The 26,755-nt window shown below is 30.1% G+C and overlaps 1 protein-coding gene across 5 annotated transcripts; it reads right to left on the reverse strand.

Annotated features, from left to right (window-relative positions):
• LOC127700427 (endonuclease/exonuclease/phosphatase family domain-containing protein 1-like) lies at window positions 1-26,755 on the reverse strand. 5 transcript variants are annotated; one of them, XM_052203883.1, is made up of 11 exons: window positions 26,575-26,755; window positions 19,174-19,265; window positions 15,777-15,808; window positions 12,369-13,761; window positions 9,767-9,818; window positions 9,156-9,263; window positions 7,820-7,948; window positions 6,569-6,704; window positions 5,904-5,957; window positions 5,422-5,562; window positions 1-4,551 (listed from the first exon to the last, which is right to left on the reverse strand). In XM_052203883.1, exons 4-11 carry the CDS (start codon window positions 13,301-13,303, stop codon window positions 4,373-4,375), a joined length of 1,734 nt encoding a protein of 577 aa, XP_052059843.1. In that variant the 5' UTR covers window positions 13,304-13,761; window positions 15,777-15,808; window positions 19,174-19,265; window positions 26,575-26,755; the 3' UTR covers window positions 1-4,372. The 5 variants fall into 5 exon arrangements, with proteins under 5 accessions (XP_052059843.1, XP_052059844.1, XP_052059842.1 ...); XM_052203884.1 differs by having other exon boundaries at window positions 15,773-15,808; XM_052203882.1 differs by lacking the exon at window positions 15,777-15,808.

A 26,755-nucleotide genomic window follows, 5' to 3' on the forward strand; every position in this document is an offset into this window, starting at 1 on the left:
TTTCATATAACTTTTTATTTGAGCAAAAAATTATAACAAAAATCTATTGCTTCTTCAGCATAAGTAAATAATAATAATCTGAAACATAAAAAAATTGTTATTAATGATGCAGAATATCAATTCCAATTTCTTAATTTTATTTTCACTATTTTTCAACATGCAATCTTTAACACCAATATACCCTGGATGTTAAATTTTATCTATAATTCCTCTATCATTAGTATTTTATTTAAAAGATAAAATTATGTACCTTTTTTCTTGTTGTGATCTGAAAGTAGATATATATATATCTTTTTAGTTTATTCTAATAAAAAGGCCTTATTTTTGCATTATCAATATGTCTAAATCTATGAATAAGAAAAAGCATATTTTAAGCAGAAAATGTTTATAAGGCAGGCATTGTCTTATTTATAAATAAGCAATTGCATGTGTCAGGCCTAAAATTTCTGCAAAGCATAATTTTCTGATTCCCTCTATCCACAATTTTGTAACAAAAAAGTATAAATTTCTGAATTCCCCCACCAGATTTTTGCATTGTAAAAAAATAAATATCTAATTGTTGCAATGGAATATAAAATTTATGATTTTTGCAATGGAATATAACATTTACGATTTTTGCAATGAAAAAGTTTTAAATTTCTTATTATCTCCTTTTTTCTTTTTTTTGCAATAGAAAAGTATGAATTTCTTATTCCCCCCCCCAAATGTCTGCAATGAAAGGGTATTAAGTTTCTGAATTTTTCCACTTCTTGATTTTTGCACAGGAAAGGCTATCATTTCTGATTTTTTTTCCTTACATTAACTGATTTTTTAACCATTTTATTTCTACTAATCTATATTCGTATGAGTAAAAATTTGGGTGAAATCTTTTAAATATACTGGCCTTTATATGCATATTTTTATTATAAAGTAGAAATGATGACAATGTTACAACAACCTACTATAACCTAAGCAATAATACAAGATTAACAAATTTACAGGAAATGGACTAGATGTATAAAAAGAATTTCAAATTATACCAAAAGTGTATTTAGGCAAATTAACAGTAACAGATGATGTTCCATATTTTAATCGACTTGACATACAAATTCTTCATGTTAAATTTAAGTAATAAAATAATGCACTTATCTGTTTTGTTTTGTTTTCGGATATACTACTGAATGAATATTCTTAAAATAAGCAAATGAAATAGTTTTATTAAATATTTCTTCGATTTTCAGCTTAAAGTTCAACATGTAAAAGTTAATAAAATCTGTGGAAAATTGCTTATTAACTGTTCCTGGACCTTAACTGGACATGAATAGAAAGAATTTTACTGTTCAATACTGCTTTAATACTTAAGTTTTCCAAAATCTCATTCAAAAATTAATTTAAATTGAAACTGGGAAAACATATACCTCTTGTGTATATATGTTCTTACTTTAAAATTTGATATGATTTACATTTGAAATCATCTTTGCATTGTTAACGGATAAACAATTAATAGAGCTGAAGTTTGCATTGAAAATTGCTACAAAAATATATAAAAATATGAAAAAACAAAAAAAAAATACAAATGAGACATTTAAATGTTAACATTGCATGAAAAATAAAATGTATTGCTGTGAAAATATCGCAAATATGTAAAAATATGATGTGGCAAAAATAACAAAACAAATAATACATTCTGACTTATATTATGTATGACAAGTCACTTACAACAAGTTTACAACACTTTCATGACAATAAATACAATGTTTATGTGGGCTGTTCCATAAAAACATTTCAAGCAGACAGAAAAGGCCCTCCCGAACTAAGCAGACAAGAAAGGCCCTCCCAGACTTAGCAGACAGGAAAGGCCCTCCCAAACTGAGCAGACAGGAAAAGCCCTCCCAAACTTAGCAGACAGGAAAGGCCCTCCAAAACTTATAAAACAGGAAAGTCCCTCCCAAACTGATATGAAGATATCCAGTTTTGTACTAGATTGAGAGGCTGATCAAAAATTTTTAATATGCTAGTTAAGAAGGTAAGAGTCTGCAGGAAGGCATCACTTTATTCAGAAACATTATTCAGACTCTGACCTGAAAAATCTTTGTTCTTACTTTTAAATGGTGCATGCCAGAACCAGAATCAGCAAATGTAATTTTGAAAAGTCTGCTTTGACCTATTCAGGAATTGAATCCAAAACCTCCAACACTCAAGATAGGTCTGCTTCCATTAACCCATGGAGGCAATTGTGTCCCTTAAAAGAGTCTGTTTTGGCTACCTTATATGTTTGAATTGAACAACCCTATTTATACACTAAATCTAGACCCCATTCATTCTTGTAGACCAGGTAATCTTAGGTTTGCATCATAGCTTTCACTTTATAGAGGAATAGCATTCAGTAACCATAAAGAACTGGTCCACAAGATATAAAAGAATATCTAAATTCATTGTACCCAAGGTATAAATTAATACCTCAAAACAAATGCTTTCAAAATAAAGATTTGTAACTTAATTTTAATGCATTAAAGATAATAATTAGATATCTTAAATATAATGCAAATATAATATGACATGGATACATGCATTTAAGCTAAAAGTTTGATAACTTAAACTATATATATGCATATAAAAGTATGACATGGATACATAATACTTGGTAGCACTTTTAAATAATATGGTCAAATTTTAGCAACTGAATTAGTCATTTCTTGAATGAATAATATGAAAAGTTCTCATGTTAAATCTTTATGAGAAGGAAATAAATTTATTTACCCTTTTATGCTATGATATTAGTCTTAACTCAAACTAGAGTATAGATCTAATTTTAAATTATAAATAAAATCTAATTTAAATATTTGACTAGATAAAAAATTTCTAGAAAGCCATCCTGAAAGAATTTATACAAGACACCCATAATTCAACATGATTTTTAAATAGCAAGAGTTAACATTTGTTACGCATGAGAACTACATAGCCTTAACTAATAGCCTTTTGCTTTAAAAAGTTCCAATTTGTACAAAAAAATCTCTGTTAATATAATTAAAACGGATTTACCAAAAAAATTAAAATATATCGGGAAATTTCTTTGTGCGTCTAATGTTTGCTATGTTAATGGTAGGAATTCAACCACCAAATTTACCATGCCTATGCTCACACTTTAACTGTCCATTTAAATGCATTTTACAATACTGTAGAATGCAAACAATGAAACACACTGAAGATTTAACTGCCCCATTGAAAAACCAAAAAGTGGGGAAAAAACATCTAACTTCCAATTTTACATATCTTTCTAGTATAAATCTTCACCTCAAACATCTTGGTTCTAATTTATTTTACCACCAGCAGGTAGTTTGCTTGGTGTGGTACATTTACAATAAAAAATCTTCATATAAAAACTAATATGTCATCAAATTCACAATAAAATGTATATAATACTGTTGCTTTACCATGTAGAGTCATTATTGCAATAACTATATTAATCTCATTTATAAACTTGTAATAAATAACCTTTCTACTTTCATCATAATTAATATTTTCTTATTGTACCCTTGTAGTATTAAAAACAGTTTTCAAAGTCAAAAGAAAGATAATGCTTAAATTTCTTTCAGTCATGCACTTGGAATTTAGTTCATTGGGAAATTAAAATATTTTACTATTGATGAAGTTATTAATACAAATACCTTGCAAGCAAAATTTTTAAAACTTCAAAAAATTGGGTTAAGTAATACATGTCAAAAATCATTGCCTTCATATCTTTTTTTTATAAACAATAAGTAGTTTCTGTATATTAAATTCATCTTAATTTGAACAACAATTTGGCTAATATTTGCCCAGATATATAAAATCTTGGTACAAAATTTTCTTTTTCTGTGAGTAAGTGTTTAATTTGGCATCTGTGTTTATTAGAAAATCTATATACACTTGTCTCTTTTATAAAATACATTATAAATAAAATCTTATGTCTGAGGTATAATATCTTTTCCTTACGGTTACAACCCATTTATAATTCTTGTCTATCAGACTGAACATGCTTTCCCACAACTTTCTAGAATTGATAGTTTTTAGGTAAATAAATTTCCCAAATTCATCAGCACACTGGGTATCCCGATCCGAAACCGCAAAGGTATCCCAATTCCCAGGAGCAATGAATGAAAAGTTTGTAACAGTGGGTAAGTAAAATCTGATTTTCTTATTCAGATTTTACCTACCAACCGTTACAAATGTTTCATTAATTGCTCCTCTGGATTCGGATTCCTCCACGAATTTTCAATCGTGATTCCCGATGTGATCAGTGGAAATCAATTATCCTATATTCAAAAGCTGGATTTTGTTCACTGCTGCCTTGTAAGATAAAGGCCTCTGAAAATATATACATGTATCTGTTTTTTTTCCACAGTATTTGAAATCAACCATCGAGAGTAAACTTAATGGTATCTGGAGTGATGGTCAAATCTGCTGAATCTAAATCTTTCCCTGTGTATAACTCTGTCCATACTGGACAATGGTCACTGACAACACCTCCCCATGCCCAGCCTTTAGGTATCAGAGGACTTGTTAGACCTTCTCTTACAACACCTGAATAACCTGAAATCAGGAGAAATATAAATAGATTATTATATGTAGATCAAGATTATTAAACATTCAGAGGTAGTGTATACAAAAATCATGTGGCACATGACAATACAAGATATATAAATACCATAAATAATGAAATCCAAAAAATTCGACTTTCCATATTTGGAAGATGAAAGCTCATAAATGAAAATTAAACACAAATAAGGCATTTCTCACTCAAGAAGTCTTTACCCTCAATAAAAAAAGTTTTAATTGATCTTAATTGCACATCACGAAAAGGAGGAGGTATCGTTAGAGCCCTTATTTGGCCCCTGAAATTGTAACAACAGTAAAGTTTATCAATCCTTTCAGATTTATGTTAATTTCATTGATAAATGAATAGATTAAAACAATCTGGACACTTCAGTGCAGAAAAATGATTTGTGGTGTTATAGTGATGTCATAAACTTATTGATATTAATATATTTGACTTAAAATGGCCATTTAACACATATGTTTTGGACAAAATAGGAAGTGCAGGATGCCATTATGTTCTTAAGTTATGATGCAAATTTCATTAAAACCCAGTCTCTGGTTTATTAGTTGTATTGCAAAGTTCAGATGGATGAATGAACGATTCAGAAGACGGACAAACCAATATATAATGGCACTTCAGTAAATAAGTGTATAATCACTATACTTATTTTGAAAATGTGAAATCTTGTAAAGACAGATTTACTTTTTGCCTATTTCTGCCCATTATAGACAATGTGTTTACTTTTGTTTTGTTGTAAGTTGCAAAATGATAAATTTGTTCGCCTGTTAAATGTCCATAGTTACTTTCAATTCAAAACACATAATAATGGACACCAAATATTAATACCCATAGCATGGTCATACCTGAAAATGCCTTTTTAGTGCTACTTGTTATCCATATATGGTCATAAGTCTGACTTCCTTTAAGGTTGTTATTGCTGATATTTGTATATTCTCCTGCTGGTAGACAATTATCGTAACCTTTCTTACGCATTACATCAAAATCTGAAATGAAACAATAAGTATATTCTATCCATTTCATTTTTTATGTTTTCAAGTTAGAATTGATTTTAAATCTGGTAACAAAAGTATTCTTTCAAACCTGAAATCCATTAAATTATCAATGAAATGTTATTTCCATCTGATACTGCCCAATTTCATGACATCAATTTAACCCCTTCAAAAGCTTGCATTACATCAGACTTTGCAAAATCAATTTTTTTTTTAAATAATATGAATACGCACACATTATATAGACAATAATAGGGTATTGACTTGACATAATAATGTTAAAAGGAATTTTTCCCATTTGTAACATTCAAGATGCTTTGCCATGCAATACATACCTTCTTTCTGTGGATCTAAATTGAAATCTCCTAACATTATAATGTCTTCTTCCCCTAAAAACAAGAAAAATTACATCGTCTTTAACAGAGCTGATAATTTCATTCAATTTTTTTTCACTTCAGTACATTAAGTTTGTTAAATAACCAATTTTATAGTATCGTAGTTATTGTGGCATCCATATTCATGTTGCTCAATTTTAAGTTTTCTTTGTAGTGGTTCTTTGGGGTTCTCAGCATATAAACTTTTGGAACAGAAGTCTGTCTGGGGTTTAAAAACCACCCTCTTCATATATTGATTCTTTCCAAAATGTCTATCCATACCTATATTTCATAGGAAGATTATATTGTTAGAAAAAAAAATTAGTACATAGATTTTACAGACATCTTAACAGAAAATTAACATTTATGACCCATTAACATATAGATTTATAAACACCCCATGAAATTGCACCCCATTGATATATTTGACATCTGAAAAAAGTTACCCAAACCAGTGGCACATTTGCATATACCATTATATGGGAAGAGACCGCCTTGTCTTTCTTGAACAGTAGCTAATATTTTTGTGTTGTTTTCATTTTTGGCCATGATGTTGTCTGTTTTTCTTCGACTTATTTTTTATCATTGCCACATCCGTATCTGCTCGGCCTTTATTTTAGGTTTACCTGGATATTGTTGTTCTATGGCTTTGATCAATTTGGGTACTTGATCTATTTCTTCCTGAAGTCTGTCCAAGTCTTCATTAGCTAAACCTGTAGCTTTCATGTGTACGCTCACAACTATACAATCAAATTTCTTCATCTAAAAAAAAGTAATTCTAAATCAGTCAATTATCATTTCCTACACTAGACACTTTCATGTGAACACTTACTTTTTGTCATTTAAAAAGTTTATGTAAAATAAAGTAAAATTTTCCAACATCAAGAAATCATTTGTTAGTTAAAGGCTAAGCTATAAGAATTCCACTCATACTGGTGCTAAGGGCTGTCTTAAACTTGCAGTGAAGTGAGAATTGTTTTGCTCTGTGTTGAAGGCCTCACTGTGACTTTGAGATGAAGAACAGCAATAAAAGTGCTGTTCCTTAGCTTTTTGTGTTTTTTGCTGTGCATTTACTGATTTTGTGTCATGGATGGATACTCTATATCCTTTCTTTTTTATACTATTAAGCGAACATCATATGCATTAGCAGAGTGAGAAAATGATTATTTGCAACCATCAAATGATAGATCAATGATTGGAAACATTAAACTTAAACACATTAGTTGCTGTTATATTACATGTACAACAGATTAACTTCTTATTAAGGTAGTTTTTATCATCAGAGATGATGCAATACATATAATGAAAACACTTTGATGAAATCAACTGTGGAATTAACCTTATGAAAAATTTCAATTTTGTCCAATCAGAAATGTTTTAACAAAAATTTGCATTAGAATCTTTCAAAAGTGTTTGTTTTGGGTATCAGTATTGTTTCAGGCTATTTCCATGTAACGAGGTTTTATTGTGTGTAGAAAAACAGTCTTCCCAAGTTGTATATAAATAGTTACTTCTCAATTTACATGTGTCCATTTCTTCAAGTTACAACAATCTTTTTGGTAAAGATGCGGTTAAATCTTGACTTCAAAAATTCAAAACAAAACTTTAAAAAGTCCTCATAACAGTAGAAAAATCAATAAGATGAAATCAAAATCAGTCATTCTGGTCACCTGAAACAGTGAAGATTTTTTTTTTTTTTTTAAATGTTTTTTTAATATGACGCCATAAACATGATAAATAAAATACCTAATAGTATGACCAACATCAGGGATGATTCCGTATTTCAGCATACCTTTTTCAAAAGAAAGTATACAAGAAATTTGTGAAGAGGTAAAACTTATATATACATATTCATTCAAAATTAATAATAATCATACCTTAAAAGTTCCAATAAATGGTGCCCTCGTAAATGGTTTAGGTGAGTTATTAGGTTTTTCCAGCAATGCAGAATGATTTAATGTTATCCCTTGTGAAACATCATACAGGAAGCCGTTGTATTCGTTAGACTGCAATATAAATATTACTTATTCCTTAAAAAATTTAAATGATGACTTTAAACTTCTCATAACAATTGACTAAAACTCATTTATTCATCAAAATTCTCTTTTATTATTAATTCAAAGAATTTCAATCCTCAGTAATATTATTAATTATTACAATAACAAACTATGTTACCTATCATGCCTATACAGGAAGCTATTTTGAAATTTCTTATAATGCAAGACACCCATTTAGTGTGATGCTATATTTATTACCATGGTGCTATCTGAATTGATTTTCCAATAGAATGCATATATACAGATGTATTATAAATGTGAAGCTATAATATTAGGTAAACAGTGCTATTTCAAATTCCACGGTCACCATGCTATTTAAAAATACTGAGGAGAACACTAGTCAAGATAGTAATGATAACATCCCCATTGTAAAATATTGCCAATTCCACAAGGGGGGTTGGTTATCAGAAGAAATATAATATGTAATACTTGGATAAGAGCCTTTCTATCTACAGTAATTATTTGATAAGTTATTTACATCTACCACCTAAGTACAAACAAATTATCACTGATATAGTGGTACAATAACACACTTTTCTTAGGTAAACATGAATACCTAGTAACTTTGCTACAACAATCAATTTGTCAGTTCTAAATATACCCACAAATACTGACTATAAATGCTTCAACCAGTGTTGTGAAAATACTCTATATTCATAGTACAACTGTCTGTGTTTCATGTGGTAACGGTACAATTTCACAAAGTTGATTCACAGATTTAATAGCAGAATGAGACTAACAAACTGAAATTCACTACATGTTGTATTGGATTTCAAAGGCACCTTGCCAGGAGGGGGGATCAAACTCACTAGTATTGACAGACAAGTGATCACTACAGATGAAATACCACACTGCTACATAGGCTCCCAGGTATCTTTGGGGTTCTCTTACACACTGAATAGGTATATGCATGTAGCTATGTCTGAAATATTCAAAGTACCAATTGAAATCAGTCGGTTTGGCAACACTTTATATATAATTGTACCTATACTTCTTCAGACAAATTAGCTTTGCTTTCCTTACTTCTTTATTCTTTTTTGCCTTCTTGAATGAGTTGGTTGTTACAGGTTTTTGCAGCCTGCCATTACCTACCTAGTAGTTTTTGTAATTAGTAATATCGCACATTAATCTATAATCAATCAGAAAATGTATGTACCTGATACATCTTACCAGTAGCCTCTGATACTAAAAACTTCCATTTTCCTCCACGTCCTGACCATTTCTTTGTACATGATAAAGATGGAGTGTTTAGTTCATCACATATCTGTATGAGATAAATTTTATACAAGCATTGTTTCATCTTTAGAATAAACACAGTACATAAAATTCTATTTCTTTTTGCATTAACTAATTTTCATACTATTTTCTTTATTTTTATATATGTATATTGTTTTATATTTACAGTCTTATATCGATATTTTAATTAATACTGACTATGTTGTTAAAGATAACTTGGAATAAGCAAATTTAGGGCTGATAAAACCGTCAAGACCTCATATTTGGTATTTTCAATAAAAAAAAAAGTTCTCGGTTGAAGCTGTTGAAACCTTTTTTAAAACCTATCATTGAAGTTCAGAACAATTCTCCATTTAGCATTACATGTACCGGGTAAATGACAAATTCAAATGCTGAATTTCTAGTTATCCCTACTATCATATGACCAACATCAAATGCACTGAATTTTTGTTTGCTAGTACTGGTAATCAAAACCCATGCAGTAACAACTACTTTAGTGTTTTTTAATATTAAATATTAATTGAAACAGACCTTTTCTAATGCTTTCTCATCAGCAAGCTCTTGAAATGCAATTAAACCAAATCTGCAATTAAAAAAGAAATAAAATTTCCAAAAAATTGTTTGTAAATATCACACCATACTTAAACAAATATTAAAGGTATAATAACTTTTCATCAATTCCATTCCATTCTTCCAGTCCTTATTTAATAATATGCCATTGATTTCAGTAACTGACTTACTTAGCTGTTAATAACTGATTTAGGATCATGTCCTTACATAACCTATAAAATGTCTACAACATGAAATCTTGGCAGTAAATCAGACTTGTTGCCTATTTATCATTCCTTGCAAGCTTCATCATGATTATATTACTACTTTACAATTCATAGCAAGGTTCCTTCCTTCACTCTACATGCTCTATAGGCACCTGTGATCACCTGTTACTATGTTTTCAATTCAAATTTATAAAACTTTAACCTATATCAAATTTAATAATATCTAGAAGAAAAAAATAACTGGTTGTGCTACTTGTGCAGTCAGCATTTGTTTAAGAATTTGATATACATTTATTTTTTTCTGCATTTAAAATAAATTGATTTTGAATTTTTTTCAATGTACATGCAAATGTATCATCTACATGATCTACATGTACCTGGCTTTTATTCATCTTCAAAATTTCCCTTGTGAAAATTTCACTAACTTATTTATAATCATAATAATCACATGTAACAATCATCACATGACCATGACAATATATGAAAATTTATCAAATTTAAAACTGATGAAATAATGATTGCATGCACATTTCTTTATCTGTTGACCTTATCCACATGTAATAAAATATTACTGCTTACATTTAAATAAATTTATCATTTCACAATCTGTCAACTTTTGCCTAGTCTAGATGTAGCCATAAATATGATACAGTGATTCAAAATGATAATCTTATCATACATCCAGAATAATATGGACTTTCATTGAAAGTTTATAAAAAAGGACAAGGAAACAAATAAAATTTAAATTAAGTGTACTAAATTGTGCGCATCTATAACTATGAAAACTAAGGCTACAAAGTAATTGATCTATTTAAATTGACTTTTAAAAACTGTGTAACAGAAAGTATGATAGGTTCAAATTCATGTACATGTTATAGTCACCACAGTGTGCATGTATACTTTTATTTAAAATAATGAATATACATGCATTAAATTTCCATGATTGCTGTTTCATTTTAATTAACAATAAGTGTACAATATCATATATATATAAGTTTTGAAAAAATATCTACATGTCAGTGGTTATTAAAAAGTATCCAAATATTGAAGTTTAAAAACTGAATATCAAGAATCAAATTCAATCATTTGTCAATGACTGAATTGATTACAGCTAACAAACAAACAAAAGAATTTCAATTCTGACATTTTCATTTTCATTGACTAATTCATAAGATTAATGTTTAAAATAACAAATATTCATAAATGCACATTAGCATTTGAATATAGATTGACCATTAATTTCTTTCTGAATACATTTGTATTTCCAATATTTATTAAAATGATAGAGTAAAGTTTGAAAGCAATAGAGTTAATCAAATTAGCCCATCAGATCAAATCTCTAGATATTGAAATGTGTTTACTCTATCTCATCATCTAAAACATAAACTGTTCCCACAACACATTTTTAATATAACTTGCTTTTTAAGCAAGAGTAAAAACATGAAAATTATGCAAAGTAAAATACAAAACAATACAAATATATATACAAGTTTCTAACATCTACAGATAGACTATAAATAAGCCACAGCTTGAAGTTGTTTGTTTATTAACATGTAATGCCAAAAAAATAAAGCTAAAGGGCAACTTTGTAAATACCAATGTTTCAATTTTCACATGGTATTTCAATCACATTGGGTTATGGGAGGATTGTCACGTTTTAAAACTGCTTAGTGGGAAAACTTTCTGAATCATTAGTTTTAACAAGTGCAAATGTATACAGTATGCACATAGAGATTGAGTTATACATCACTCTTGCTGATGTTGAGTGAACAGAATCACTGTAAAAAAAAGTTGAATATGCAGAGAGAACTTCAGAGTGAATAACCCAACAATCACCAGCATTCATCACTGTGGGAAATTTTTAACATATACTTGTTCCCCCTGACAGAAGTTCCACTGGAAACTTTGATATAAATAATGCTTCCTATCTGTTCCTATTGGAACAAATATTCTATACCCTTTATTACGCAAGGAACAAATACTGTCATATTTGTTCCTATTGAAATAATAGGACAGAATATTTCTTCCACTTGGAACTGAATATCATTAGGAACTTCTATTTCATGACAAAATAAACACACAGAGTGATCTTTCACTGATTCAGAATCACTAAATATGTGCAAAACTGTATTGTATATTTTAGTCTTAACAATAACCTTTCTTGCCTAGAGGCAAGGACTGTCTTTTTTTATTTTTCTACTATGCCTTAGTGACATTTTAACAGAACCAATGGTATTCTATCAGGCTCAGGCTGTTGGACTAGCTTTACTTGTGATAACTATATGCAGATAAGCTTACAGGGAACAACAGTTCTCCTTTATCTTACCACTATGATCCAATAAATGTGACAAACTTACCCATTTTCCAGAATTGTCATACAAACAACTTCTCTCACTCCAGGATTATTAGCTTTTTCTTCATTGAATCGTTCCACATTCCAACTAGCTATTCTCACTACGCCTTTGTTTTTATGTTTAAAATTGAATGGTGTCACTTTTGGTCGAGAAGAAGATTTAATGATAGGTTCTAAAATATTCAACATATTTTCTGTGGATTCAGATAAATGTCTGCTTGTACATGTAGTTGTGTTAATAGATGATGAGTTTGAATTAGAATCGTCTTTATGTGTGACATTGCCATTCATGAATGTTTGGTCCTCAGAATCATCCAAGCAGACTTGATATCGTATTGCACTTAAAATACTATTTCCTATGCCCTTCACTTTGACTAGATCATCTATAGATTTAAAGGGTCCTTTCTTATCCCTATAAGTTACTATATTTTCAGCAAGACTTTGTCCAACACCATTAATTTTCATTAATTGGAAAACATTTGAAGAATTTATATTCATTTTCGAATTCCCATTTTTCTTTTTCACAGAATCATTTGTAAAAACTTCTAAATCTTTATTACTTCCGCTTAACGAACTTCCACCAGAATTTCCCTCAGTTGCACTCATCATTCTTTTCACCGACACACAAACTTCATTCCTTATTGTGTTCAATTTTGCAGCACCAACACCAGAGACAAGAGCCAAGTCCTCAACTTTCTTAAATCCTCCAATTTGTTTTCGATACTCAATGATATTCTGTGCCGTTGCACGGTTTATTCCAGGAAGTGTCATCAATTCTTCTTCCGCTGCATAATTGATGTTGATCATGTTTTGGGGTGTTTCATCCATCATGGACATATTAAAAGTTGCACTTAAGTTCCTTCTGTGTTTTTTAAGCTTTTTGTTGTCATGATCGTAGTCCCTATTTTTGGGGATACAGCAGCTATTGACGGCTCCCATTATCAAATAAATTTACTTATGGAATTTGTTCTATAAACTTTTTTTTCACACGATTAAAACAAACCCTCGTTTAAACATAAAAGATTATATTATATTATTCTATATTCTTTTCATTATGAAACAGAAAACTTTAGGTATTGCTAGCGAAATCCAACAGTGATATGTACTGGACTTAAATCCACTCAGAAATGTTTATTATCGGCAAGTTTTCCATGTTAAAAACCTATTCGTTCACAGGTATATTATAATCCATATGATATCTTATTCATTATTCAAATTTTTTAACCATCAGGTAGATTGTTACTGGTATCTCCTGCTGAAATTAACGATACCTGTCGCGTCACCCTTGTAATTAGCCTCCATCAAAGTGTTAAAATTATGACAGGCCTCTTAAAAAATTGACCTTGTTATACTTCCAAATAACCTTCTACCATTTAAATCAAGGATTACCCCCTGACCTACAAAAAAGAAAAATATTTGGTTAAATACTACCGGTCATTTAAGGGCAGATAAGAACATATATACTTCTACATGTACATGTAACTCTTAATCTAATGCATGTTAGTAGTCTTAATCTTACAATGAAGAGAAGATTACTATAACTTACCATTTGGTTAATCTCAGGTTAGCAGAAAGATATTTCTTAGTTGTTTTTTCTAATATAAAAATAAACAATAAGTTCATTTAATTGAAACAGTTTATTTAAATAAACTCAGCGAATGTGGTATGACTACCAATGAATCAACTGAATGATGTTGAGTTAAGCAACTATATGTCACTGTACGGCCTTCAACAATTAGCAAAACCAATACTGTACAGTCAAATTGCATTCACAACTTTTTTTTACCAAATAAACATGTAAACCAGCAACAATTCTGCTGCTAGGGGTACTACACGACAGAAATAAAACACATTGAACTTGTAGCGAATAAAACTGTATGGAACAAATGGCAATATATGTAGCATGCAAACATTGTTGTGGCGATGGCAAACAAGCACTAATCTCCTCTAAAGTCTCACCAATTCTCACTGTCAGACACAAAAGAGAAGACACTTCATGCATTGATTCTGAAGCCGCACAAGTTATGTATGTTATATAAAAAAAACTTACTTTGAATTTCCAATCTATCGGGACATTTGTAAATACGATTAACACAGAAATGTATGTTAATCCTTCCATCACTGCTTCTCTATCATGTCTATGAAAAATTTATAATTACAAAAATCTTTACTGTCCAATTAACATAGTAATGAACATTGCAGTATTATTTACTCATGTGTACTCAACTGACCTCAGGTAACTCATTATTAGCTATTTAACCACAATACAGGAACAGTGATGCTGTTAAGTGAAACAACTAACTTGTTTTCGAGCACATCAAAAGCAACTGATCACGATTTTCAGTATAAACACTAACATTCACTGCATGACCTGGTATTTCAGTCATCATGTTAAAAATAATCTTGTTTTTTTCTGACAGTCAGACTTTGACATTTTCAAGTAACAATATTTTTAACCACAATTACAAAAATATCTTAATTTATACATTGTTATATATAAAGATTTATCTAAAAACAGAACATATCTTTAAAATTTTCAATAGAACAGACGTTTAAAGTAAAGATATGTTACTTATCTAGCTCCTAAAAGAAAAGATGTCTTTTTTCTTTTTCTTTTATTTGAAGGGGGAAATTACTGCTATATCACTGAGTCGCTATCTCAGTGATATTTCCAAAACATCTCCTTTCAGATTTTAGAATCAATGTGTACCTGGGGTAAGTGCTTTAGTCTTCTCAAAAGTTATGCAAAAACCTAAAATTGAAAATTTACACAGTAAGAGTTAATACTTCTAAACTAAGGCAAAAAAAAAGTGTTTCATTCAAAACTGAAAAAAAGTGGTACCTTATAATAAAATTTTGTGTCATCTAGTGGTAACAGAGAAAAAAAGTTAATTAATTACTTTTGTATAAAGTCTTACAACATAGACCTTGAAGTTAAATAAAACAAAAAAACTAACAAAGAACGTTAAATTAAAGCTCTATACCATGGATACCATAAATACCCTTACATATTTTCTTAGACTGTATATATATATCTACAGAGTTTTTGTCCAATATCAATTTATTCTGGGTACTAAACATTTGTATTAAGTTTTAGATAAACAAATTAATCATTTGTATAAAGTTTTGGATTAACAAATGATGTGTACCTTTGCACCATATATAGATGATTGGTCCGATGTAAACATAAACCAATTCTATTTAAGTCCATCTAAGTGAGACTAAGAAGACCAGTGATTTGATTTTCCATTTTTTTTAAGTCTCAGAATTGGTCCAGTATATGGCATTGTACTAAGTTTTTAATATCACCAAGTAATTAACCTACTGTTTCAGTTTTATATTAATAGATGAAATCAAATACATTGATACCCTCTTTAATACTTTATACATTTTAAAGGATTTACTTACGTACAGTTGATATATGTAATTAGATCTCCAGACACTCTAGAAATGAAAAGGCCTCTCATTCATAACTTATTATATTTACATACACTAGTAAAGTCTATCATATGACTGACAATTAACATTACTGTCTGTCTACATTGATTCTTGAAAATTTATGTATTGACTGAGAACTGACATTACTGTAGGTCCACATTGATTCTTTAAAGTTTATGTTAAGTCAAATTCCTGGAATTATCTTCAATGGAAATACTCTGAGCCTACATAAGGATTTATATAACCATGAACAAAAAAATTTAATACTGCATTACTGCATAAAAATAGAAACTTTTTATCTAAAGATATTTTTTTTAAAGTCAATATATACTGGCCTTTTGAGGGGGGAAATTCTCTTCAAACAATTATCATTGGAAAAAAATGATGACTTTAATATTCTTTTTTGTTACATGTTAATAACAAATTTATCAATAGAGATTTATCAAGTGTTTAAAACAAATGTGTGGCACAAACTTAAAAACTTTCTGAATTAATATATGTGATATAGTAAAAATTTTGTCCATGATAACAAAAATTGCAGAACTTGAAGTATATATTATACAACTTTAGTACATTTTGTACTTTCATTTTTTTCTGTCAGTCATGACAACTATGACAACTTAAAATGGTTAAATAATATTTCATTGATTTTTTTTATTTTTTATTTTTGGTGTTTTAACGCCACTTTTAAGCACCGCTTTTGGGCTATTTCGTGTCGGCCAGTTTTTATTGGTGGATGAAGCCGGAGTGCCTGGAGAAAACCACCGACCTTCGATAGGAAAACTGACAATCCTAGTCAATTAAGATTGGAGTCGAGTGCACCCGCACGAGCGGGGAATATTTCATTGAAAAGCTGAACCTTCTTGGAAGAGCAACAAAGAATCGTTGATGAGAAACCATGCTTTAAATTTGGAATATCTAAATTCAATTACTTTCAGATAAGCTTCTTTTCTAAAATCAGTTTTTATGAGAAGTCAAGACTTTAATCTGTTTCAAATATACTCCACTGGTCATTTACATATACATATAAAAAATAATTCATACACGAGAAAAGTTAGTGAAATTTAAAACTCCATTCAGACTGGGTGTATTACAGGTACTTGTAGGTGTCCTAAACATATCCGTATTGATCACAATACTAACTTATCAAGAGTTCCTCCCACACCTACTCGGGATCAGAACAATTTCATTTAAATGAGTCACTGCATTATACTTTTTACTTCATAGAGTTCTTTATACACCCATCAAATAAAATACAAAATAAATTTTGCAAACTTTGCCAAAGGAGGCACTTAAAATTAAAACCACATCTATTAAAAACTGATGAGAATGTTACTAAGTTGAAAAACTTGTGTCTGATCCATTTGCCCTTTTGAACAATTAAGTATGTTTAAGCTATTAAAAACTTATTCATTAGCCATGATAAAATCTATAATTTTTATATGCATAGTAATTGTGCCATAGTGGGTCAAAAGTCCACAGGGTCCGCTGTTGTTTCACTTTAAGCAAGCAAATGCAACTTTCTTTTAAACGGACTGAAATTATTCCAAATAAATGGGGAATGTGTCCATGGGACACAGATGATGCCCCTCTTGCATATACCGTTATAAAGGGACATAACTCAAGACCGGTAAAAAGTGACGCTACCCAAATTCGTACTTGATCTGAGTTTTGTGGTAATAAGCATTGTGTATAAGCAATTTTTCCATTTAAAGGGCATAACTCTAGAAAAGTAAAAGTGATGCCACCCAAATTCAAACTAGATCTGTGTTTTGTGGTAATAAGCTTTGTGTATAAGTTTCATATCATTTGGTTGAGGCAAATTAAAGTTAGTGAATGGAAACTAATTTAAGGACGTACTGACGTACAGACAGACAAGGGTAAAACTTAACGCCCCCTCGGCTACAGAAGGGGGCATAAAAAAGGAATTTTACAAGTCATTTCATTTAAAGAAGTATAGCCAATTTCCCCTTACTCTTTTATATTTACGGGATAAAAATCCAAATTATGATCAAGCCTAAAGTGGAATTTTAACTATTTAAGAAACTAAATACCAGTACATGTACTTGGGTTCTTTTCACAAAAAATCTGATGATAAAAATTGATTCAAATTGATACTCAAATGTTCATGACTAAGGAGAATTTTTTTTCCTAAGATTTTTAGTGAAATGAGTCATTGCTTTTCATGGATATTGCAACAATATTTCATATGTCCAAAAAATCTAAATGTTTTTCAGTGCAATACATCATTGATGAACATTTTGATAAAATGTTGAATTTTTTGTTTTTTGTAAATTTTTGAATCAAAGGACATCCTGAACCATAATGAATTATTTGTATATGAAAGAATATACATAGCGTTACTTCCTATAGCATCATTATTTTTGATTAAAATGTCATCCCCATTTCCTTTTTTATAAATCCTCACAATTTACCAAAATCTTTCTGAAATGCAGTTTTTAGATTTCTGTTTTAAGCAGTTATTATTCAACTAACAATTTCATGAATTTCACATAAGACAACCCCCCCCCCCCCCCCCCCCCCGCAAAAATAAATACTTATGTTTCCATTTATCCTACCAACCTGAGTTCAATGGGTAGAAATATTTATCCTAATTACCCACAGGGTAGATCAAAGACACATTGCACCCTCCACTTATGGCCACTAATTGGGTGTTTTTAAGTTAATTTTCTGATTATTTATTTCTCCTTACCCCCAAAATCAATTACCAACAAAAACTGCAAGGTCACTGAACTACCTTGGATGATTCATGGTTTGACTTTTATGTTTGTGACTTTTCATGCCTCATCAGTCAAACTGTAGTACAGGTGTAACAGCTGTCTATTACCGCAATCTTTATACATTATCAGACAATTTGCAATATTTCATAATTCTGTGTTTATAAAGCAACATTTAACCATGATATATCTTTTATTTTGTAATATTTTTGTTTAATTTCTTGATCAAACTATTTTGAAAGAGAGAAAGAAGAGATGAAAGACAAAACTTCCTGGAAATGCTGTATAAACCCATCAGAAGGACAACAGATTATTATATTTATCAATATACAAATCTGATTACTTGAGAATGCAAAATCTTCAACTTTCTATTGTTTTATTTCCACATATGCACAGCAATATTTCCATGATTGGATGAGGGCAGCCATTTTGTTGCTATTACAATATAGTGCCACCTTTATTGAAAGGAAATTATTTTAACAGTTTCAAAATCAAATTTTGAAATCCTTTTCAATTCGATTTTTTTTTTAATCAAATAATTTGAACACAAATTTGATAAATTTGGTTTTCTTAATTACTAAAAAGAATGATGACAATATAAGTTATAATAACACAGGTAAATGTAGCACCTACCTCATATTTGCAAATGATACTTTAGTGTCTTAAGTTTCTTCCAGGTGAGCAGAAACACTCATTTCAATTACTGCAGGGAAATAGTATCTTATCTACAAGTAATTAGTAAATGATGTCATAAAGGCACATATTGGTGAAGAAGTTTTCTGTAAAGTTCTCTGTTGCAGTAGTTCCCATTATCAATAATTACTTATCAGTTACAGGTATAATAACCTTCCTTATATTGACAGTTTTGATAATCAAAATCAATAAAGGTATACCTTTTCTTTAGTAGAATGACATGTACATCCATATCATGTTGGGAGCAAATATTCAAAGGGGGAGCAACTGTCAGATGCAGTATGAAACTGTCAAAGATTGTCTGCCATTTTGTACTTTTCCTGTCACTGTGTTACACATGGTCTTGCACAAACATCAACATGTACTTTTTCAATTTCTAGAACAGTTTACAAAAAACAGCAGCTGCAGTTCAAAGGACAAAACCAGTAAAATGCTTGTTGGAACACGGCTAGCAAAAAGAGGTTTTTACTAGACTGAATGTTCAATAATTCTTATGAAATTTTCAGCGTATAATTAGATTGTCAAGTAAATAATATTTTCCACTGGACTAAACGTCCAGTAAACCATCCAGAACTTTTTCAACTCAAAAAGGCCTTGCACATACATTGCCTTTTCCAGTCACTACTGCACTTGGTCTATCACATACATCTAATTTTCCAGTCACTACTGCACATGGCCTATCACATACATCTAATTTTTCAGTCACTACTGCACATAGCCTATCACATACATCTAATTTTCCAGTCAATACTGCACATAGCCTATCACATACATCTAATTTTTGAGTCACTACTGCACATGGCCTATCACATACATCTAATTTTCAAGTCACTTCTGCACATGGCCTATCACATACATCTAATTTTTCAGTCACTACTGCAGTTCTGCCAACTTTTAATAATGCAAATGCGTGAGATTTGGCCAAAATCGTAAAGATCAAAGAGAAAAAACAATAGATCAAAGGAAAATGCCGCCAAATAAGCATGAAAATGCGTGAGTCTCATGCTAAATGCGTGAGACTTGAAAAGCCCTAGCCCTGCTACCATGGCTACTGTACATGGCCTATCACATACATCTAATTTTTCAGTCACTACTGCACATAGCCTATCACATACATCTAATTTTCCAGTCACTACTGCACATAGCCTATCACATACATGTACATCTAATTTTTCAGTCACTACTGCACATAGCCTATCACATACATCAATTTTTCAAGTCACTACTGCTAATGGCAATTCACATATATTTAATTTTACAGTCACTCAGAGGGTGGGGCCGGGCTGCAGAAAGCCTAGCAATACATCAATTTTTCAAGTCACTTAACTGCACATGGCCTATGTCATTACTGTGTATGGCCTATCACATTCATCTCATATTCCAGTCACAACGGCTAAACTTTTGGCCCCTTTGGTGTCATAAAGATCGGAACCACAACATAACAAGATACATGAAATACAAATCTGTTGATATATACTACAAATCTAACTTACACAGGGAAACTACATCAATATCTAAACCAGTGAGGTCAAAAAAATTTGGATCCCATTTGCTCCCCTTTTAAAAGAAATTGGTAGAGCCAGAATCCTTAAAAAACAGAAGAGTTCTTTTATACAAGTGTATTCAGTGCAACAATCCTTAAGAGCTTTGTTTATTCTATAAATAGATCAAAAGAAACAATAATGAAAGATACTATCTTTAGACAAATGCCAATGGAAATGACAATGTCATAAGAGTACAAGAAGAGTAAGACAGCAACCCAACAACAAAAATACCAATAATCAGGTATACATACCACATTTCAAGCTCTAAATCATCCAGAGACTATAAAAATTTCCTTCATATTAAAAATGTTTTAAGAAATTTCATAATGTAAAGCTGCAATCACTAATTACTAAAATTTCAAAGTAAAAAGTTTTAAAAGTTTTTACGAAATTCAGAAAATTCTAATATACAAGGAATATTTTAACACACTTACCATTGAAAAATTTCAGAAAATAATAACAAACATCAAAGGATCTATAGCTATCAATAACTAATATTTACCTCTGACAGAATGACAACTGTTGAATCATGTGCATAAATGATTGCAAGTCAATGACCTTATAATTTGAATGATATAACTTGAACAACTCGTAAATAACACATTCAATTTACATTAAAATCTAATCAAATTTTCACACTAAATGTTATTTAATGCATGTTGATGCCTTTTATTTTTTGTAATTCTTGCTTGAATTTGAAATCCTGTAGACACCCATCACGTATGCAAAAACATGTTTCGATACACATATATATATATATATATATATATATCACGATTTACATTTAGAACCAAAGGCTACAGGCATTTTAAAATATTCCTTATGAAGAATTCATTTTTGGGGACATTTTTGATACATGTACATATACTATGTAAACCCACTTTGAAAAGCCAATATTGTACACATACCATATTTTATTTCCTTAAAATATCAAATGTCTTTCAATTTCTTTAACTCTCAGTTTAATTCTTCCTGCTCTCCTTTTTTTTAGGTTCAGATTACTATTTTCCTTATCATTTGAAAGCAATAGAATCAACAATATAAATTCGTTGTATAATATATATATATATTCACTTATCTTAAAAGATTTGTATTTTCCTTACCACTCAAGGGGTTTACCTTCCTATAAATATCTAAATGTGAAGTTTACATTTAATACATCTGTGGCAGATCCAGGGCATAGAGGGCATACCCCCTCACCCCTTTTGATCTACCAAATAATTTCAAATATCATGTTTTTTTTTGAAAATATATATTATAAATGTTTGGTATAAAATCGTTCAAAAAATTGTATTTCTATATCTTCAATTATTGGGAATTATGCCCCCTTTCAAAAATCCTAGATCCGCCCTTGTACATGTAACTTATCCCTACAATGAACAACAGCCTATTTAACACAACATGAAAAGCAAGCACACTCCAATATGAATAATAGGAGAAGTGAAGTATTCATCAATGAAACAGCAACCACAGAATTCAAATAAATAAAACACATGTTGTCTTCTATAATGAGAGTACATGTATCAAACAAAGTAACAAATCTCCCTATCCCTCCAAGTAACAATTCATTGTCGTTTGTTGCTGTGTATCATATTTGTTTTTCGTTCATTATTTAGTACATAAATTAGGCCGTTAGTTTCCTCGTTTGAATGTTTTACTTTGTCATTTCAGGGTCTTTTATAGCTGCATGACTATGCCGTATGGGTTTTGCTTATTGTTGAAGGCTGTACGGTGACCTATAGTTGTTTATTTCTGTGTCATTTGGTCTCTTGTGGAGAGTTGTCTCAATGGCAATCATGACACATCTTCTTATCTTTATAACAACTATGTATACCAAATACAAAAAAAATCAAAGAATAACTTTGTTACCTTGAGATAATGAAATTCTTGTTATGAAATTTCCCTATGCACTGTAGATGTACATGAATTTACAATCTATCAAAAGCATATTTTAAACTCATTTCCTGTTGGATTCTCCTACAATTGTCTAAATGAATCAACAAAGAATTGATTGCAGATTAACCATTTATTTCTCAAAATTGTTTAGAAATACTTCTTAATCATTGATAATCTTTGAAGTTTCACTAATTTATCATTTGACACAAATTGTCATTATCTGGCAAAGTAATCAATATGGTGTTAGCAATGTGTGACCTTTGACATATTTGACATAGAAAATAGATCAAATATTTTTGTTTTATTTGGTTTCTATTGTAGAAATATTATTGTACATTGTAGTTTGTATTTTTCAACATTAAATGTTTGGAAAATTAATTTCTTCCTCAAAATATAAGAGGAGTCAATTAACTGTGCTACATGTATGTCGGTCAAACTTTGAAAATGAAGTTTTCATATTTCTCTTATAGTTGAATTAAAGGGAGGCAAACATGGATCTATCAGTTTCAGCTCTGAATTTAGAAAACTCAGTATTGATTCTCATAAAATTTGATAAACAGAAAATAAATAAAAAATGAAAATATATTGGACAAACTGAGACATTTTTTATCCATCTGTTTCAAGTTCTCTTTGGATTCAGAACTATGAAATGTTTTGAAATCAGTTATTTAAGCCCAGCACAATTCTTAAAATTTGAAAATGTGTCTTTTAATTGCTCAATATGCTTGAAAATAAATAAAATGATCAAATAGTTCAAAATACCTGTGGTGTCCTATATTGTGTAGGACAAACAAGGACATTAAAAGTGACAGTTTTCATCCATTTTGCTGCTGTTAATCATGTTAATGGCATAATCTAAAGAATCTTCTTAAACAAATGTTAAACTCAAATAAAATATCACTGCCTTTTCTCAAAAACTTAAGTAAATGGACTTAAAAGGATTTGAAAAGCTTGACATTGAAGAACAAGAGTGCACACACTAAAATGTCTCGCCTGCTTTACTGACCATTGATGATATGTTGAAAGTCTCAAAGATAAAGTTTAAATACAAGTATCTCATAAACTTAACATTTTTAAAGATCCATGACAATGAGGTCAAGGTCAGATTAATCCTGTCAGACAGATATGTACACCTAACAATCATGACAATTATTCTGTACTTCAAATATAGTTAACTTTTTGCTTATGGTAATTGAAAAACAGACTAAAATACAAAAACTTAAAATTGACCAATGAACCATGAAAATGAGGTCAAGGTCAGATAAATCCAGTCAGACAAACATGTACAATCATACAATACACCAAATATAGTTGACCTATTGATTATAGTACTTGAAAACAGACCAAAACACAAAAACCTAACATTGACCAATGATCAATGAAAATGAGGTCAAGGTCAGATGAAACCTGCCAGACTGACATGTACACCTTAAAATCATTCCATACACCAAATATAGTTGACCTATTGCTCATAGCACTTGAAAAAACGACCAAAACACAAAGAACTTAACATTGTCCACTGATCCATGAAAATGAGGTCACGGTCAGATGAAACCTGCCAGACTGAAAAGTACCCCTTACAATCATTCCTTATACAAATGTAGTTGACCTACTGCTTATAGTATCTGAGAAAGGACCTAATCATCTATCTTTAACCTTGATAACTGATCCATGAAATGAGGTTGAGGTCAGGCGAACCTTGTCTGACGGATATGTAGACTTTGAAAGGAACCTATATATATATATATATATATATATAAATATATACCAAATATAGTTATCCTACATGTATTACTCATAATAAGTGAGAAATTCACATGACAGAAAAACTAGATTTTTTATTTTCAAGCAGTCGCTGAACCATGAAATTAAGCTCAAGGACAATGAACACATGACAGACGGAAATTTTGTAACATAAGGGATGAAACATCCAGGTCTTCTACCCTCTGAAATATAAAGCTTTATACAAATAGTTTACGCCACCGCAGGATTGTCACATATGAGATAAAAATCAATACAGATAAGTGTGTCAGACAAACATGGACATTTTGTTTCCAGGTTAACTATACTAATCTCGAAAGTAATCAAAATTATATGAAATATTTTGAAATATAATTTGCAATAAAACTCTTATTGAAGGGATGAAAAAAGGAATTAGATACATCAAGTAGTTTTTCACTTCGCCATTTTGCAAAAGCAGTTGATATATTTTCATGTTCATTTTCATTTTTTTCCACATTTGACGAACAATAAACCTTTTAACCATTTCAAAACTCAAATTACATTGTATCTTTTTAACTTTATTAACACTTTGAGCCAAAACTTACACTTAGAATTTGTTATTTTCTATGTTGGAAATATAGTTGTTTTTTAAATAAAAAGCTAGGTATCCTAAAGGATAATTTCACCCACAGCTATGTGGTGCGATAATTTATATAGAGATATAAATCCCACACAGCCAAATCCTCTTTTCAGCATAGGTTTTAATGTCAGATGGGTGAACTCCAAGTGATCATATTTCTATACCCTCAACTCTTAGGATATTGCTTAAATTGATTGTAATGTGTAGTTTGGCAAAGTTTCTTTTAAACTTTGATCAAGTATTCGACTTTGAACATCATTATAATATGAAGATTTACATTTTGTAAATAAGATACTTATATACTTATATACATTGTACACATTATATTATATACAGTATATAAATGTTTGCTTCAAGTGTTTATTTTTATAAGTGGGGAAATGAAGTCTTATAATACTTAATTCTTTTCGGACAAATTGTCCATTTTCCCTTTTTCAGATCCTATAGTACTGCCTAATATTTTTTAGATTGTAGATAGGATGATATACTTGAAAAATATTATGCAATGACATCAATATCAATGCAGCAACGTCACTTTTCACGTGTCCATCCGGGTCAATTTAAATGCATGTGATGTCATTCATACAACAGAACAACTATCACATTACTTTTTAAGTGTAAAAAGAGTTTTTTCGCTACTTCATGTAATTTCATCATCCTGGGAACAGTATATCTAATATACATGTATATGTTCCTGCACCATTTACCCCAACAAACATATTATTAAGACAAATTGCTCTTATCATTAAGTTAAATATTTGCATCACCTTTTTTCTATCGTTTAAAAAAAAAGATATACACATTGTATTCAAAAATATACATGTAGCATTGGGAATTTATTCCTGTATATTACAGAACTTGTATGCGTATCTTATCTTTTGTGTATTAAGCTGAATTGTCTCAGAATTATTCTAGACCTGTCTCCGTATAACCTTTCGACATCATGCAACAATAAATATTTGATTTGGACATCAAATGCTTTAAATTGTGATACATGTACATGTACAATATTTTGTGGGAATTTGCACAGTTAAAATAATAGCAGACAAATTTGTATAAAAGTATAACTATGCCTATTCTGTTTAATGTCAAAATACATTATTTCATAAATAATTATAAAACCATGCAAGGAAATCCTTGAACTAAGATATAAAATAAAAATTCAAAATCAAAGAAATCAAAGAAAATATTCATTAACCGAATGGAGATGATAGATACATAACTCATATTACATTTTAAATTTATATTTCAAATAAGATACAAATGTACAAAGCAAATATTTTTTTTTTTTTTTTAATTTGGAAAAATACTACAAAATGCAAAAAATAAACATCAACACATTTTTATGGCACGTTAATAAGATTTTATGGGGGGGGGGGGGGAGGGGGGGTCGTGATGTCTAAATATCAAATTTCTGCACTTCGGATTTAGTCGTAATGCAATGGAAAACTATATACATATTTATATATATCCCAAACGATCTTGGAGATAATGTCTATTAATGATCCAAAAGCGTAAAAGATGTTACAGATAACTTACTTGTCGAATCTTTATTAGTCTTCAGATTCATAGACCTACTGTTTCTTGCATTTGCTTGAATTATACAAAATATTCCACTTCATTCGAATATAAAACAGAATTAATCTGTTAAATAGATATGAAACACAATCCAGCATCAATGCATTGTCCGCCCCTTTAAACTACCTTGACCTTTCAGCGC

The sequence above is a fragment of the Mytilus californianus genome, unplaced genomic scaffold, assembly GCF_021869535.1.
Source record: "Mytilus californianus isolate M0D057914Y unplaced genomic scaffold, xbMytCali1.0.p SCAF_5, whole genome shotgun sequence".
NCBI lineage: Eukaryota > Metazoa > Mollusca > Bivalvia > Mytilida > Mytilidae > Mytilus > Mytilus californianus.